The sequence below is a fragment of the Antedon mediterranea genome, chromosome 4 (genome assembly GCF_964355755.1).
Source record: "Antedon mediterranea chromosome 4, ecAntMedi1.1, whole genome shotgun sequence".
In the NCBI taxonomy this organism is placed as follows: Eukaryota; Metazoa; Echinodermata; class Crinoidea; order Comatulida; family Antedonidae; genus Antedon; species Antedon mediterranea.
Window position 1 is genome coordinate 21,049,733 of NC_092673.1, and position 19,030 is coordinate 21,068,762.

The 19,030-nt window shown below is 33.7% G+C and overlaps 3 protein-coding genes across 4 annotated transcripts; 1 reads left to right on the top strand and 2 right to left on the bottom strand.

The window, feature by feature from the left end:
* Positions 1–12: 12 nt before the first annotated feature.
* On the bottom strand, positions 13–6,866 carry LOC140046868 (CDK2-associated and cullin domain-containing protein 1-like). Its single transcript, XM_072091603.1, has 9 exons — positions 6,500–6,866; positions 5,055–5,178; positions 4,609–4,720; positions 3,740–3,835; positions 3,355–3,457; positions 3,092–3,181; positions 2,175–2,316; positions 1,664–1,707; positions 13–1,276 (listed from the first exon to the last, which is right to left on the bottom strand). Exons 1-9 carry the CDS (start codon positions 6,588–6,590, stop codon positions 1,248–1,250), a joined length of 831 nt encoding a protein of 276 aa, XP_071947704.1. The 5' UTR covers positions 6,591–6,866; the 3' UTR covers positions 13–1,247.
* A 51-nt stretch (positions 6,867–6,917) lies between these two features.
* Positions 6,918–12,110, bottom strand: LOC140046870 (gamma-butyrobetaine dioxygenase-like). Its single transcript, XM_072091604.1, has 6 exons — positions 12,032–12,110; positions 10,584–11,274; positions 10,191–10,296; positions 9,520–9,725; positions 8,985–9,151; positions 6,918–8,452 (listed from the first exon to the last, which is right to left on the bottom strand). Exons 2-6 carry the CDS (start codon positions 11,270–11,272, stop codon positions 8,292–8,294), a joined length of 1,329 nt encoding a protein of 442 aa, XP_071947705.1. The 5' UTR covers positions 11,273–11,274; positions 12,032–12,110; the 3' UTR covers positions 6,918–8,291.
* Positions 12,111–12,251: 141 nt separating this feature from the next.
* Positions 12,252–18,691, top strand: LOC140046867 (ethanolamine kinase 1-like). 2 transcript variants are annotated; one of them, XM_072091601.1, is made up of 8 exons: positions 12,252–12,417; positions 13,070–13,329; positions 13,642–13,782; positions 14,032–14,177; positions 14,275–14,358; positions 14,822–14,982; positions 15,172–15,245; positions 17,480–18,691. In XM_072091601.1, exons 1-8 carry the CDS (start codon positions 12,289–12,291, stop codon positions 17,538–17,540), a joined length of 1,056 nt encoding a protein of 351 aa, XP_071947702.1. In that variant the 5' UTR covers positions 12,252–12,288; the 3' UTR covers positions 17,541–18,691. The 2 variants fall into 2 exon arrangements, with proteins under 2 accessions (XP_071947702.1, XP_071947703.1); XM_072091602.1 differs by lacking the exon at positions 15,172–15,245.
* Positions 18,692–19,030: the final 339 nt, after the last annotated feature.

Sequence of the window (19,030 nt, forward strand, 5' to 3'; positions counted from 1 at the left end):
TTTTAGTAATCATTTTTATTTTCTTTCTTTTATCAGCTAATTTGCACACTAATGGTTTCCTATTTGATTTTAGTCTTCAACAGATCATTGTATTCCTGGTAAAAATATATACATCTTGTATTGCTTCGTGGATTCACACAGTGGTTAGATAAACCACCTCCATGGCTAAACTAATTACTATCATTACTCTTTCTGCAAAGAACCCAGGATTGAAAAGTTGCCTTCAACACACAATATTCATGCCTTCATCTACCAGCCTGAGACAAAATCTTGTATCAATATATTAATAAATAACATAAAAAAAAAGAATTCAAAAGTAGATTGTAGGCAAGGAAAGCACATTGCGATTCTGGACCAGCCAATTGGTTTTTGTTTTTCAAATAAGTCTCAATAGCACAAACCGTACAGGAAGAAAGCAATGTTTTTTTTTTCAGCCGAAGTTTTAAATATAACACCGATTAAATTTGGTAATTATGTGTATACAATTTTCTTCTTCTTCTACAGTTTTTTTTTTAATGGCAGTTTTAAAAGGATAATATGTACTACTATTGTACATGAAAAGTAATTACACACAATACATTTTTCTTAATAGCAGGGGCTTACTGAACCCTAAACTCTCTGGTTATAATTATATAGTTGAATTCAAAAGGATATTACTAATAATTTATTCTTGTCATTCTTTCACTAATACGAAATTCAGTATGAAATAAGTCTTTTTTTTACATTTTTAATTCAGTTATCAAAAGATTAATTAGTTAACCATTAATTTATCTAAAAATATGGGCAAATGTTAATACCACACCAATTAAAAAGTGACAATAAAACTCGTTGCATGGTTGTATTGTAATCAGTTTCACTAAAATTCTGCTCAAAAATATTGTGTTTAATTTATATATAATTCACGTCTTTGTAGGGCAAAACATCTGACCAATTTCACTATTATAAACATTTATATAAATTCATACATGGAGAAAATGTCACGAATCTATATAATAAATTATATATAGAATTTTAAGTTTTAAATTTCAAACCGCAAATATATATTATCTTCTCCCACTCTTCTACACCCTTCAAAATGTAACCACTGATTGTTACTTGTTATCACTGTTGATTCCTGTGGTATTTGTGTCTTTAAAATTAAAATGAAAGACCAACTCAACATAAATCAATTCTCTTTGGTTAGTAATATAACATGGTTTGAGGTGATCATCGGCCTGCGAATCTAGGTGACCTCATCCGCATTTCTTTCAGGTATTGTCCTGCGTAATTGCAGAATCTAAAAACATTAAACTTTACCTGTTAATTAGAAATTCATTTCTAAAGCAATACAGAGAATTTACAAAATGTTTTAAAGAAAGGTTTTGAATCTTTCAGAATTTAATTAAATATATATCCTCTTGGCCCGCCATTTCTAACACAAGAGCCAATCAGAAAACAAAAAAAAGCGTGCAACATACTTTGGAAGAATTTGGGAATAGAAAAAAGTACTTGTATCCGTAGGCAAGTACGTTTATTCAATGATGTTCCATGGTTTATTCGTTGGGGGGGGGGGGGGGAGCGTTTACACAAGGGAAGCGTTTATTCAAAGCAGGGTGTTTATTCGAATGAATACGGTATTAAAATATCAAGAAATCAGATTATTAAAATAAAAGATGGAACTTACTTAAAAGAGCTTGTTCACTTGATCTTTTCCTATCCTGTTGTAATCTGTAACACAATTAAAAATGTAAAGAATAATAAAAACAATTCATAATAAAATTTATGACTCAAGTATCTAAAATTTTTACATCTGCATAAATTTGTATAACTTGTAACCAGGTTTGATCTCCCGATTTATTACACTTTTTCATACACACATGCGCGAACCCTGAGATATTTCGGAAGGAGAGCGTAGTTATGCACTATTTGATTACTATGATTGGTCAGTTTAATACCAGGGCAATACATGCGCGTGCTCGGTACAAAAACAGGCCTCTCGTCAGTGTGTTTTTCCTTTCTTTTGGATTTTCCACAAAATTGTATTCACACTATGCAAACCTAGTTACAACAAGTTGTTACATTTTGCAGATGTGAAAGGGTATAAGGGTGGTCTCTCTACCTCAGCTTGAAACGTGAAATAAAAACTCTAAACTAAAATATTATCACTTTAATTGTAAAAACAGCACACTGCATACCTAGAAAAACCTTGTTGTTCTTGTAAATTGTGTTGCATAACCTGCGCTTCCTCAGCATACATTGGCAAGTCTTCCATCCGTGTCGGTGGTAACACATTTGGAATGTATTTCGCAAACAACCTTGGATTTAGTGTTGCAAATTCTATAAAACACATGCGAGTATTATATATAAATGGTAGTTACCTTTGTTTGATAAAAAGAAATTGTCAATAGTCATTTGGTATTAAGCTCTGTCTACACTATCAAACTAGTTTGACAAAAAGTGTGATGTGCCCAAATATGGTAGTAATATGACCACATTGTTTCCATATATGGGAACATCACATTTTTTTCACATAAAGTTTGGTTGTGTAGACAGAGCTTAACAAATGAGTATTTTTTTTCCCTTGAATTGGTAACCCTAAAAAAGGATATAGTTTAATAATGAAGATTTTATTATCGATTGCCACAGCCCATAGGCTACAATGAAAAACATGCACATTAGGTTAGGTGCAGTACTTAATTTCACCATTCCAAAATCCTGGATTCAACACTACAGCCTACAACTAACAGGGTGTGAACTAAAATACACAGACTTTCATTACAAGAAGTGCCTTGTGCAACTATGTTACACTAAAGCTATGTCTACACTATGAAACTATATGTGCTGTCCGAGACTACATATCTTTTTTTGTGTTCCGTTCCTGCTAACAGACAAACAAACACACACAGACAAAAATATACACTTCTAAAGCCTTGTCTACACTATCAAACTTTATGTGACAAAAAATATCATTTCACTTCATATCACTTCCATATTTGGGCATATCACTACCATAGTTGGGCACATCGCATTTATTTTGTCAAACTAGTTTGATAGTGTAGACAGAGCTTAAGTATAAATAGCATAACAGCGTCATTTTGTTTTAACCACAAACCTGGATTTAATGAGTAAAGTCCTTTGATGATACCAGCTGCAGTGGCTGGCTTTACTGCAAATGGTCTCCCTTGAGCTTCGTCTAGTAAACCTAAACAACAATATAAACATTACTATTCAAACGAACAAATATTTTTTTATGTTAATTAGTGTTTGCTTTGGCTTTATATACTGTATTTATGCAAATTCACATCTTTTCAACAAAGGCAATCCTGTTCACAAGACAAAGATTTTGATGTAGTATTGTAATACAATAAAACTTACGTAAAATGTGACAAGCCTGTGTTTCTGCTATATATACTGTAAAGAGCTTAGTAAGTTCTGAATGCAAATCTGTATTCAACTTGTGTGTAACATAAAACCTATTCTGTGAGACATAACAAAAACACCATATGGTGAACAACACTGTTAACTCAAAACTATTTTTAAGCTATTATTAGATTGCAGAAAGCACAGTAAATGTCCAAATTGAATGTGTTGCCAGGACTACAATGACTTCCATTACAAAAATTCTGAAATTTCGCAATCACAAAATTAAAACGTTGTCCCAGACCTCCCAACTTGGAAAAATGAAAAATCTGGAGTTTTTATGAAACTATAGCAGGCACTATAATACAAATGTCACTATAAAGAAAATAGTTAGACTTACCATATAATTGAAAATTGGAACTATGCCTTTTAAGGAATGATTGTAATTTTGCATAGCTTGATAGAAATGTTCAAGAAAAAAATCTGTATTGGATTGCTAGAAAAAACAAAGTGAAATGGCAATGGCAATAAATAAATATTGATGAGACTTAAATGTTACTTTGGTACTAAGAGCGAATAACTGCGGTTTCCATGTTCATCACATGTCTGCTGAGCTTTTCAATTCGCATGAGTGTTCATGATCGCATCATAGCTCATTTCCTGAGCTTTGATTGGTTGCACAATTTTTCGCTTCGTCAAAAGTAGAAACAATTCAAACTATCCCTTTTGCTGTTCAACGAAAAACACGTGGGACTAGTAGAATTCGTCGCAGAGAGGAATTTGGAATACAATGCGTATAAGCCGAAACTTTCGATTCGCGCAAACAAATTCGCCGCGTGGAGAATCGGCTTCATGCAGCTATATGTTATAGCTTTCCTTTTGTTTTAACTGCTAGGGCATTCACACGCTATGTGAACTATGAACCCAAACTATAAACCCATTTTAATGTTATTTCTATGGGCCCGTCAACACGCTAAATCAGGGTGTTGTATAAACTACCTGGAAAGGCTACTTGAAAAGGCTACTGGCCAAATTTGGCCAGTTGGTGAGCTGAAGTAGCCTTTTTTAAGTAGCCTGAGGGGACAAGCCCTCTGTATGTGCAGAAGACTGAGTCTGTGACTGATCTTCCTGTTTATAACAGCAGTTAACATCCCCTAAATGGCTCAGTTTAGAAGATTGACCTTCGTCTGTGAAAACTCGCATGTACATAGTAAGCAAGTAAAGTAAGAAGGGTGTTGTATAAACACAGCCTATGTTAATAATACTTACATGAAGTACATTTAGTTCACAGACAATCGAGGTCAAATGTTCCTTGATCAAGCCAAGTAAATCATTGTACATTTTTTCCGAATGTTGTTGACAAACACATTTGTAAACACAACTGAAATTTAAAAACACGCAATTAATAACTACAGTAGGTTAAGTTATTCATTCTTGTGTTGCTTGTCTACAAAACCCATGGTTCTGGGTCCAACTCATATTGGATGTCAAACTATTTTTCCATGACAAAAATGTGAGTTACAAGACATTTTTTGTCATATATATAATCTTGTCTGTGCCTCTGTGATAACTAAACAATCCTTATAACATAGCTACAGTATAATAATCAATATTAATTTAGTCTACTGTAATTCCTTGACAATATCATTGCCCTGTTTACTACCCAGCTGGCACTACTACTACAGTAGTAACTGGTATCTTGTCATCTTTTTTACCTGTACATTTGTTCATAAGATATTGGTACGTAATTTCCAGAGTGAGCGAGTAATTGACGGACTGCACTATCAAGAACCGGCCAGTACTGTTGTTGGTAGTCTTCTAATGTTATGGCACCCAAAGCTGTAAAAAATAATAAAACAGGATTAAGACAAAAGGACAAATTTACTGTATATTGGGTACCATGTTAATAAAAACAAAAATAATTGGAGATGGGTCACCTTGTATTTCCAAAGATTTACTGCAATAAAACCCAAATACTTTGGTATCAAACTATGTTTTTATAAGCGCATTTATTTTTTAACACATTTTAACTTTTAATGTTTTTCCTTTTCTCCTTAAAATGTAGGAATCTTTTTTAATCATTTTTGTATTACTGTAAAAATGTCCATTGTGTGTGTTTTTTTTATAGTTTAATATACACCTGTGTGTGTCAAATGTGTGTAAAAATATTAAAAAGTTAATATTATTATGGTAATTTTTAGAAAAGTAGCATTTCATTAGTTGTTATTATTATTTTATTCATTATTAAAAACATTCATTGAAGTTGAACAATAAGTTAATCTTCATTCCGAATCCTTTTATATAACTATTACTATGCCAGCAATCAAGATCCACATTTCATGAAACAGATGGTAAAGTGCTACCCAAGGTAACAAAGGTAAATTATTAATTGATCAAATGCGCTGCACAGGAAGAACAGGCTTTTAAAACCATTCTATTTTACAAACAATCCATAGTAAATGAACAATTCTTGAGTTTGTTGAAATATTATTTCAATTAAAGTGGTTTACAGTATAATATCAAAATTATTTATTAATTTATTAGTACTATAATTTTAGGTTAGCATTGCAGCAGGTTTTCCAACAATCCAATTATCTTGCAGATAGGCAAAAAACCTTTTCTGTAGGAAGTACTAGGCTATTCACAATGACAAAAGGCAAGGTATCCCAACCTACCATTATAGGCCCTACATTTATTTTATAATTTATTTTTGATCGGCACTCTGTTGATGACATTGTAAAGTTGTTCTATCAATGCGGTTGAACCTAGTAGTGTTGTGCCAAGCTAGGCCTAATAATAATATTATTATGCCGATGGCCTAGGCTATATAACATAAAATAGCCCCAAAAAAATATTAAAAAGGTACATACAATACAATACATGGCATGGACCTGGTTGAGCTCACCGATATTATAAGGAAATTAGCATACTTCTACTACTAGCTCTACGGGTGCTCTATCATACCGACCGCAGTTTGAGTGGGAGAGTAGCCTGGCCTAGCCCTAGCCACCTACTAAAGATACTCTACCTACTAGCGCGCCTTCGCCTAGGCCTCCTCCTAGAGGCCCGGCCTAGCTAGCCTAGGCTAGGCCTAGTTCCTAGATAGGCTAGGCTAGAGAGGCCAACAAAAAGACATGCTTATTATTTGTTTACTACTTACCAGCAGGTCTCAGAAGCGGCGACGTTATTTGTGTCGGTGCTTGAATACACATTGTACTTGATGTAGCAGACACTTTTTCTGATCCTTCCATTTGGAGAAATACGGAAAATACCTTTTTAAAACAAAGAAAAAACAAAACAACAGAATCTGTATGATGAGATCCGTCGACGATCCCCCCGGCCCTCTATATATATATTTAACTGAACATTGGGGGCGCTATTAAACTTGTAATAGAAATAAATTGCTTGATTGGACAAAATCCAAACCAGCGTAGTACGCGCACTCACTAGGCGGATGAGCAAACTTTTGACCAATCGACGAGACTCGCGCTACAACATTATTGTATCCAAAGTTTAGGTTGTAAATTACTCAATAAGGCCACAACATACACATTTATTTATTTTATTTAAAATAAAAATTGATTAAAATAATAGTAAACAAATGATTAGATATAAAACAAAATTATATGAATCAAAATTCATCAATACAATTCAATTTTAATTCTTTTTTAATCATGCTAAATTTATATATTTGTACAGTTGATTAGATAGGCTACTGTCTTGTTCCAATACTTTACATCGATGGTTGTGAATGCTTACTCTCTTGGTGGTCATGATGCTTGGCTTACCACTCCAAGGGTCCTGAGTTCAAGCCCCGTCACATGTCAGGATTTTTTCTAAGGACAAAATTACAACTCTACTCCCAAAGACTTGTAATAAGACTTCGTTTATGTAGAGCATCTTGTGTATATGTTTGTCTTGTTATCCGCTGAGTGTCCCTAATGATCAGCAATTGCTGGATGGATTCACCCTCAACTGAAACTTTTAAGAACAGCTTCATCTATAGAGCACCAACATACCTGAATTTGCTACCCACCAAACTAAGAAATGCGGTAACAATAAATAATTTTAAGTCTGCTCTAAAAAAATATTTAATCCCAAAAGAAAAAACTCACCGTTTTGTATAGTATTGTAGGCTATATTTTTGTAATAAGTACATATATAATATATATTTTTATATTTTTTTAAACATAGTTCATCCGTTTTTTTTCCATATAAGTTCTTTTTATAATGTTTATATGAGGCCCCTTGATTTTCAGCTTATGCTGTTTAGGGCTACCTTCACTAAATAATGTTTAATAAATAAATAAATAAATAAAAAATATGGTAAAAGAAAAAATTTATACCAAACAATTTGTTCAATATTACATTTTGAATGATTTTTCTATTTGTGAATCGGCTATAAGCCAGCTGCTGTTTTAAAATATGTCATTAAAAAGATGAAAAGGAAACACATAAACTCGAAATGAGCTTGTACTGTATAATGTATGAGAAAAAACAATATCAAAAGTCAACAAGTATCATATTTAAAAAATATTAAAAAAAAGGATCTTGGTTTATGGAACATTGGTGTGACATCATGCTCTTATACTCAAAAGTTTAGTAATGCCAGAAATTATTAGTAATGCCAGAAATTATTAGTAATATTATTTGTGGTTCTCACTGTTGAGAAATATGAAATTATTTAAATAATCTTATTTACATTTTTGAATATATTTCTATTGGCTTATATTTATAGTTTAGTTATTTTATTTTCAACCTGTTATTGGTGTTTTACATTGTTGGCTTGAAATAAAGAATAAAGAAAAAATAATTGCATACAACATGTAGTTACTGCACCTGCAGTAGAATAATTCTACATTTATATTTGATAAATGTATAATACTGCACTAATTTTGGATTGCCTGTACTGTACACATGAAATATATGTATTATATAATATTAATTAAAATTCATTTCTTTTTGTCTGCAGCAATAGCTCTCATTCGTGCATAAATTACATCCCAGTCAATGTATATTCCTTGAAGGTGTCGTGGATTTTGGCTTCCTGGTGGAACTGTAAAAGCAGACCGACCGTGGAGGACCCGGGTGTTGTTAAAACAAGCAGCTTCACCTGCAAAATACCAAATAAACTTAAACATGTTGGAAAGAATTAACTGGAAAGGAACAGTGAGGTCCATAATACTAGCTTTCAATTTGCGACAACCAACCTAGGTCAGGTCAATCGATGCGTAGTCGGTCGTCGCCTCGACCTATAAACAATCAAACCTGTGCCGAGCAAAAAAAAACGGATAGCGTAATTTGGACATAGAAAACATCAAACGTGTGCCGAGCCAAGAAACACATGGCGTAATTTGGACCTATAAACCATCAAACGTGTGCCGAGCAAAGAAACCCATGGCGTAATTTGGACCTAGAAAACATCAAACCTGTGCCGAGCGGGGAAACACATGGTGTAGTTTGGTTGTCGATCGTCGAAAATCAAAAGCTTTGTACTAACTGTAGGTGACAGGAGATCACAAGTGGTACTCTCTCCAATATGGCTAGTTGAATCAAAAAACAAAAAAGTTTACGAAAACAAATATTAAATTAATGTAACATAATCACAGAACAATAAAGTGATTTTTGATAATATAGGAACTAACCTTCTTTTAATTTAAATGATGTAAAGTTATCTTTCTGGTATAAAGCTGAATTGAAGGTTGCCAATGCATGGTACACCTTCTTCACATCTTCAGGGCCTACACTCATTTGAACACCACGCACATGATTATTAAAATTGACCTGTTTAATTTGACCTTTTTCATCTAATCTGAAATTAAAATCAATTATTTATATAATAGATACAGCTGAATTTGGAGAACATTTATGGGAAAACAGTACATTAACAATGAATTTACCAACATTTTTAGCTTAAAAATATTTTGGCCAAATATGTCTGGTTTTCTGGAAAGTCTGGTACATTTGAAATGAAATGTGTTTGTAATGATAAAAACAAATTTAGGACCATTTTGAACTCGAGAAAAGTCGGATATTGGGAGAGTTTCCTGTTTTCAGAAAGTCTGTATTGGGCCGGGAAGAGTTGACTGTATACAGTATGTCGACACCGATTACAGTATGCGACATAACTGATTAAATTTACATCCTGCAATTAAAACAACTGTAGACAATTATACAAACCTAATAATGGGTTTCCAATCAGATAAAACATAGGGTGTGTTTGCTACTTCATCCTTTCCTTCATCAACGAAATTAATATGGACACTGCTTAGAATGTCATAAATGTCTGGATCTTTTTGCCGTAAGTCGTCAGCAACTTTGAAGCCATCTGCAAACTCGTTTGATCCGCCATGTTCACTGCTTTGAATACAATGTAATATTTGAATCTAGACGGAAACAAAACAACCAATTAATGATAGAAAATATCTAATGGTCATTAATTACGGTTTCCTAAAACTACAGAATTATGTGACAAGGTTACAGTCCCTATTATATAACACACCTGGTTGTATTCTTGCAATTTGATTGGTCAATTACGTATCACGTGTCATTTGGAATTAGCCCAAAAAATGATATCTAATGGTGATAATGAACGTGCTCTAATGCTTTTTGTAAACATTTTGAGAGTTTTTGACTGATCTCGTTCAGAAAGCAACTTGCGCGCCGTCTATAACTATTCTACTTCACGTCTAAAGTTTGAACACTGCCTATTTTAATGGCCTAGTTTCCCGGCCTAGTATTCGTCAATGATTTACAATGGATGATAAAAGTAGGTTTGTTATAAAACAAATAAAGGAATGTTTTGTATTTGTTGAATGGAGAGAATATTTCACTCTATTTTCAATACTTACACCAGGTTCATACTTATAAAATGGAAGATCTGTGTGAAGACAAAGTCTATATGACGTGTATGCTAAGTTGGTTGGGTCTGGGTTTGATTTTACCACAAAATCTTCACTGGAATGAAAAGAAAAAACAACAGTTAAATTACAACAGTTAATTTCTGTTAGAGACAAACAAAGCTTCAACATGTGCAAATATTTTTTATCTACAACAAAATTATGTCAACAGCATGTACAGTAGTCTGACCATCCAGGGGCCATCACAGACGTGACCTTATCTCCACCCCTTGTGACCTTATCTCCACACATTTGTGACCTATGCTAATTCGATTTCCTGACAAATGATACTACACAATGAAAATGATTACTACAATAAGCAAAATTCAAATTATATTTTCTCACCCATAACATGTCTGTCGTGGATATGAAACTTTTTCTGCCAATCTGAACAGGTTCTTGTCGTTATCCCCCAAATTATCTAATATACTGAAACCGTACGTATGGAGACTGGCAAGCCAAGAATATAAACAAGATTCGTCTGACATAACATCATGAAAAGAAAATCTTGGCATCTTTTCTTTGGTCATCTCTGAACCCCAGTATTTCACATCCATGTCATCAATCAAATCTAGTGCAGCAGGGAATTTGACATCTTTTAACCAGTTTACAGGGTATTCACTCTTGTGATCATCTGACCACTGCATAATAATCGAATGACCATCAATGTGCATCTCAGTCTTTATTGGATGGACATCAATGTCAAGGTTCTCCAGCAGCTGAATTCTGTGCACAGATGATTTGTCGTGGCATTCTGAGCAACGACAATTATCTCTTAACCAGACAAATGGATAACGAGTCTCTGTATTGTCTGAAAATTGAACACTAATAATGTCTGTGCTTTTATCGACCTTGAATCCAGCAACATTTTGGTTGATCGCAGATGCATTATCTCTTACTGATGTGTATAATCGATTCAGGCCATTGTCAAGTGGACGGAATTTGTTCTGTAATCTTTCCCTACAGTTCTGTTGAAATACTGAACATGTATTTGAATATCTCAATACTCTTAATAAACTGGACCGAAACATCATTCCTAAGATTAGGGAAAAAAAATCTTTTTCAGTAACTCATTATGGAAAAAGGAGAAATACATTAATCACAAATAAATTTGTAAAAAAGGCAACCAGTCCAGGGTACAATCTAACTATTTATTACTTCATGGTGTTTTTTGTTAAAACAAACCAATGCTGAAATAATAGTGGATAGGAGAACCATATAGGCACGTCACTCCACATTTGACCTGCCACTCTCCATCTTGCGGTTGCATAACTGAACTTTAGCCGATATCGACTAAATAATAATAATACCGACTTGAATTGGTTGATTGAGTCAGATTCTATGACTGTTGACGGTAATTTATTCAAGACATTGCATATATGTTTTGTGTGATGAAGTACTTTTGTCTGATTTTTAGATGACATATGTCATTATTGTATTATTTAACATTGATAAATTAAATTACTGTGCTTGATTCATTAGAGATAAGTGTAATAAGATATTTCTGTATACGCCCATGCCTATAAAACTTACCTATAATTGTAGTAAAAACTAACAAGAACAGCATAAACTGACTACACACTAGGCGGTGCCTAACTTAGTACAGTAGTATATTATTATGTCCCGCATGGAGGTAAACCTCTGGATGGGACGGGTATAAAAACGCACACAAAACTGTTTGAAATTGCCAGACTTATTACACTACGTATAAATATAGGCTAGTATCTTCCATTCCATACCGATAAACGAACAAAACAATTCATTGATTACCAAACATAATTATTACTACCTACCTGCATTCAAAGACTCGGATTTCAGAAACACAACTGACTGAACAACCGTTGATCGCCCGTAGAATTGTGCAAGATAAGAAAGATTAGCCAATCAGCGAACACAATTATGTATTACTATACCATGATTGGTACATCTTCTAACAAGTTGTCTTTAACAGCAATTATTCCCAGGGTCGTTGCGGTTCATTGCATGTACACAAAACAAATCCCACCACCACATCACACAACACCACCGCGGCCGCATTACATCGGATTAAATGGGTCCTAATAAAGTTGATATACCACAAATTGATATTACTGTTAGAGATGGATTTGAAAAAGAAGACTGCCTAAAATTAATGAGTGTTGTGCGACCCAACTGGACTCAAGGCGATATTCAATTTAAGGTAGAAGACACGTGTACTAAATCTATAGGTCTACGTACTACGGCGGATTCCCACTACTACGGCGGCTACCCCTACTACTCTAGAGTAGGCCTCCTCCATCCGGTCCCCAGCCAGCTAGGGGAAAGTTGACCTTGGTCCTAATCCTACAGTATAACTGCTATTCAAGGTGCCTAGAAGTATAGTAGTAGAGTATATATAGCTAGCCTAGATTAGCAACATCTCTTTATATAGCTATCATTAAAGAAAATTGTTGTTGAAGAATGTAGACAAGGGCCTCTATAAATTATTAACGATATATTTTCCAACTGATAAATAATTTTTTCAATTCAATTCAATTTCTTTATTGCTGCAAATGCCATCAAGGGCTAATATCCGCTTAAACATACAACATCATACAAATTATAATATACATATTTACATTTAAAATTTAAACACAAAAAATTGTAGTCATTACTAGTACTACTGTTGTAATTTGTAAACAATTTTATGTTTATATTATTTTTCTTTAAGTGAATATTACAAAATGATTTATTTGTCATGTTTTTGAGGCAATAAATCATTAATAAGAAATGTTGCATTTTTGTGCACATTATAACCCAGTGCATTCATATTTATTAAATAAAATATTAAAAACGAGTTTTCACTGTCATAGATATTTACATCGGGAATTACAAACAAGTTGATAGGATGCTACTTGGGTGAAAATAAGTCCAATATGGTACTTGTCCGCATTTATGGTTTGAAGACCGAAGTGATTATTGACCGTGAAAGCGAGATTAAAACATTTCAAATTCTTTTTGCTGCCGATTGTGGTCCAGAACTGTACGCTATCTTCAACAATGGACTTTGTTATGATTACATCACTGGTGTGACGCTGACAATGCAAAGTGTTCGTGATGAACAGATAGCAAAGTTAGTACCGTAGTTGTTGTAATCAGTACATAAAAGCGGTCTTGTCTGTGAAAATAATTTGACTTGGAGAGGCAAACCAGATAATTAAAATTTTGTGAACAATTATCATACAGGGGGTAGCCAGCATGAGGCTCGCCTCGTTTGAAATTTTTACCACCCACCACAATTCCCCAGCACATATCGTTTTTATAGTAATAATTATATTTAAACCATCTTTGCCTTGTCTGTTTTTAACCTTTTGGTATGGCCTTGTCATACCTTTAAATAAGAATAATTTTCTCATTACGTTTTTTGTTGTCAATTTTTATACAGGCTCATTGCAAAAGAATTGGTGCGAATGCATTGTATTCAGCCACCAGAGGGTGCTGTTCCAGAACCAACACTCTTCAAAACACTCAGAAAATGGCAAAAGTCACTTCCAGCCAAATTTGATGACCCTCTTAAAAATGAAAAGTAGTTTTCATCATTTCCTTCTGCAAAATACTTTTATAAAATTATTCATTCAGACCATTATGGTAAATGATCTTGGTGATGCTAATTTATAACTGGAAAGACAAAGTACACACTGAAAAACTTCTGAGCTGAGGGCGGCTCCAAATGTTTTTTGAAAAATCAAACAATGCTCATTTTCAATAATCAATAAGTAAAAACTTTTGATTGCCATTTAATAACAATCTTATAAAAATTACTTTCATTCTACAGATATTTGAAAGAATATCCTAGTGCTGATATTCTGTCAAAAGAAATCGATTTGTTAGAAGAAGTGTTGACAAAACAAGACAATAACAACGTTGTTTTTACACATCATGATCTTCTACTTGAGAACGTTCTCTTCGATAAGGTCAAAGGTAAATTGACTCTATGAAAAATGTATATAAAATTATTAGTTAGGTACACAGAGTAAAATACGCAAACTCTATCTGGTTTAAAATCTTTATTTTTCAGACAAAGTTTCATTCATTGACTATGAATATGCATCCTACAGCTACCAAGCTTTTGATATTGCTAACCATTTCAATGAATATGCCGGTAAGTGGAGGATTGAGCGGGAGAGATAAGGTACCTCCTATGGGTACACTAAGATGTATTGTCCCTCAAAAACATGAAAAATTAAGATTAATAAAATCAGACTTTGAATATGTTATTTTGTAGTTTTAATAAAGTTAATCACTTCCATAGAATAAAAATAATGTTTTCATATATAAAATGACAAAATAAATGATTAAATTCAACCAAAAATCCATTGGCTGGCAGCCAATTTGACAATTTTTTTTGCTTTAAATTACATTTTTTCAGGTAAATACATTTTTTTTCAATCAAAATTTTGGTCAAAGTGGATAACTATTACATTAAAATGGAATATTCAACAAAAAATTTTTACAAATTTATTTTTTTAGGGGGACAATACATCTTTAAACACTACTGTAAAGAAAAACTGTTATATTGTATGTAAATGTATTCAAATTAATATAAAGAAAGATTTTAACTAAAGGTATTGATGAAGTTGACTACAATCTCTATCCTGGAAAAGAGTATCAATTGAAATGGTTGAGAGAATATTTGACCAATTGGAACAAAGCGAAAAATATAGATGGACCAATCACAGATGGACAACTAGAAAGCTTTTATGCAACCGTTAATAAGTTTGCATTGGTAGGTTAATATTTAAACACAATTTTCATGTTACTTAACAGGGATGTTGTGAACAAAAGGTTTTGTAATCCTAAGTTACAAAATAATGAAGCCACTTCTTAGAGGCGGAGGTGCTAGGGGATGGTATATTTTTAGACTGGAGGATTCTAAAATCTCTAAAGATTCAACATTTCATTTTCTCTTATAAAGGCTTCTCATATGTTTTGGGGACTATGGGGCATAATACAAGCTTACAACTCTGTCATCGATTTTGACTTTCTACAGTAAGTCTGACCTTATTGAATTAATGTCGATCTTCTTTAAAGTTTATCTATTAAACTGCATGTATTTATATGCATCAAATTCATTTACAAGAGCATTTTAATTACATTTTACAAACCAAATAATTAAAAAATTTGGTGGTGTATACTTTTATGGGATGCTAGTCAAGTCGCCCCATCGCAAAGTCGCCCCATACAAAGTCGCCCCTTACACAGTCGCCCCATCGCAAAGTCGCCCCAAAACAAAGTCGCCCCGACACAGTCGCCCCATCGCAAAGTCGCCCCATCGCAAAGTCGCCCCATTGCAAAGTCGCCCCAACGCAAAGTCGCCCCATCGCAAAGTCGCCCCATCACAAAGTCGCCCTATCGCAAAGTCGCCCCAAAACGTTAAAAAATAGTTTACAAGTGCGTAAAATGTCGCAATGATACACAAAATAACACGGAACGTGTAGGCATAAAAAGGGGAAGCCCCGCCATGTAGTCTCAGGTCACACGATCGGCACGCACCCCCATCCATCATCAGAGAGGAAGCCCCCGACTAATCACTCCGCGGTCGCACTAACGTGCTAGCTTACCAGAGGGAAACCCCCGTAATTACTCCGCCGTTGTCGTCGTACTACAACGCACCATCTGAAGATGGGGAAACCCCGCCGGAGTTTTACGATGATATCAGTCGCGTTCGAAATCGGTCGCGTTTAAATTTAGTCGCGATAAAATGATGTTATACGATCTAGATTATTTTTACTTTGGTCGATGAATATGTATTATTATTATTAGGCCTATATTAATAATTTGTAAACATAGTTTAAGATTATAATATTATCCAGCATAATGTCATTTAGCAGTACATAATTATTTAAATGTGAAATATTTTATAGGAAACGTAGGCTACGTCTGTGTCTTTTATTTTATATGCAACAAATTACGTAAAACAATTTATTTATAAACATTCAGTTTACTATTATATACATAGTATTACGTAATGAACATTGATTGTAAGCCTGGAAAAAGGCAATCCCATCATTATATCCATTATAAAATTGCATCATATCACCACTATATGTCGTAAATGATGACGTGCGTGTGTGTATTCGTCGTACGTCCGTGTACGTATTATTCCGTGCCTCTTCACTGTCTTGTTTAATTTAAAATTAAATAAATACCCGATATGAGGATATTAGGCATGATAATTAGAATGTTCTAGGCCTAACCAAAGGGGTTGAAAAGAATTTCTTCAGTAAAATGATCATTGTGCTGTTGAATAAAAGGCGACTCGCCATCTGAAACATTCTCTGAAACCAATCGGAGCTGCGCCTTCTGGTATCTGTTTCCTCACAGCTGCTACGTCTTTCTGCTGACCGTCGGGGATTCCCCTTTTTAAAAAACACGCACACGATACTGTACGATGGTTTTTCCATGGTCAAAATGTAGCGTTTTAATTTTACTAAAATACCTGCAAGTAAAACAATCATATCGGCGATGAAATCCTTTTTTTTTTTATTTCTTTATTTTGAAGTGTCATTATAAAAATAATTAAGACACATAACTTGTCAATAAATGCAAAATGATCAATAAGTAGCCTATAACACTCATTGTCTTACAACACTGTTATTGTTTTAACTACTGTAAATCTATAGGAAGGCCTAGGCTACTACACATTTATACATTTATTATATTATCCTAAAAAATTAGCTGGTATCCACGCGTAGGTTGAAGAAAGATTCGTAATTGTGGCTCTGGTAACTAATTTTAAAATCATATTAAATTAACATTTTCGAAACTATAAATCAGGGATAATCTTTTTAGAACTTTCAAACAAGGGACCATTTTTTTAATGATTTTTAAAAAGCACATCACTCCATTAAAACCTGTAAAATAAAAATTAAAACACAAATTATGTATATAGGATAAACATTATACTGTATACGACATTAGCGCGACCAAAGTAACAACGCAATCGATATCAAACGCAACCAATATGATTAAAACCGTGGGCGACTTTGCGTTGGGGCGACTTTGCGATGGGGCGAATTTGCGATGGGGCGACTTTGTAATGGGGCGACTTTGCGATGGGGCGACTGTGCCGGGGCGACTTTGTTTTGGGGCGACTTTGCGATGGGGCGACTTTGTATTGGGCGACTTTGTATGGGGCGACTTTGCGATGGGGCGACTTGACTGGATCCCCTTTTATGAACTACCAAATTAAGTAGTACAATAAATCTGTTATTTTTTGTTAGATATGGTATTATACGTTTAGATGAATACTACAAGAAGAAGGGAGAATTTCTGGCTTTGTAACGCACATCAGGGTCCACCTATCAATACCTCATTTGACGATCAATACCTCAATTTGACTTATTGTCTTTGTCTACTTACTAATTGGCTGACATTTTTTTAAATAATGAAATATATACTATTAATACCAGAATTTTAATTGTTCTGTTCTATTTTTTATCCTTTATTTTGCTGATTTCAATAAATATTTATTGAACTTGTACTAGAAATAAAAAGCTAACTTTAAACAAAAAAGAAACGTAACGCAACATAAGTAACGCACGAGAAGATAAGCAAACAAATATAACCATGAGACACAAAAGTAAAAAAAACATTTTAAAATTTTTTTTTTTGTTCGCATTTTAAAATAATGTATTGTATATAGGGTAAACATTGAATTATATATCTAAAAAATACATACTGAAAATAATTATATAACATTAGTAAATGTATCTTCTGCAGGGATCCATTCTGCAGTACATTTATTAGTTAAGCGTTTACATTTTTAGATGTTGAGAATTATAGAACAAAAAAAACATTAGAAAATTAGGAAAAAGGGTGGATAACAGAAAAGAAATATTAATGTTCAGATTCTAAGAACAGTAACAAAATAAAATAGATAAAATAACATAATGTAAATATAAATCCAAAGGCAAATTACTGAAAAAAATGACAATGCTGTGGGTATCAGTGGCTGGATCTCAATGGAGATACAAAAATAAAAAGCGAAAAGCTAAATCAAAACGATAAAGTAAACAGCCAGAAAAGTTAGCAGAGCTTTCGGGCAACACTGTGAGTGAGTGTGGCCGAGCGGTTAAGACAGTGGAACCGTAATCACGTAGCCATAACATCGGCAGGGGTTCGAGGCTCACTCACTCCATGGTTCTGGTGGTAGAAAACGAGTCTTCTCGGATAAGGACTATAAACCGTAGGTCCAGTGTACACAACTTGCTCGTGTGCACTTTAAAGAACCTAGTACATCTTTCGAGACGAGTAGGGGGTTACCCCGGTGTATTAGTACATCACAGCCACTGATCACCAACTGGGCCCTCTGGGAGATCAGTCTTTGACTGAAGACTAGGTTACCCAGTATAAAGATAAAACAAACAAACACTAGCCCTTCATCAGTGCAAGTGAAGGAATTTGGATAACGTCAATAATAAATATATATATATATATAAAAAAAACAAACAAAAGTGAGAATAACAATAAAATAGTTCTTATTATTATGCTTATCACAGAAGTATTCAATAATTGTATTAATCTGTTGATGATGAAATGAATAAATAGTCGTTGACAGTTGACACCACAAAAGAGAGAAAAAAACTTTAAACAACTAAATTGTGCTATTTATGGATATTTTGAAAAATCTATTTATAAAATCGCATTCTGTAACTTTAAATTATGATACAAGAGGTGCAACAATGATAATGTATTACCCTCATGCAGATCCTGGATTTTGAAATAAATGGGACCAGGGGAGGGCCTAAAATGAGGTCCTCCTAAATACCAAG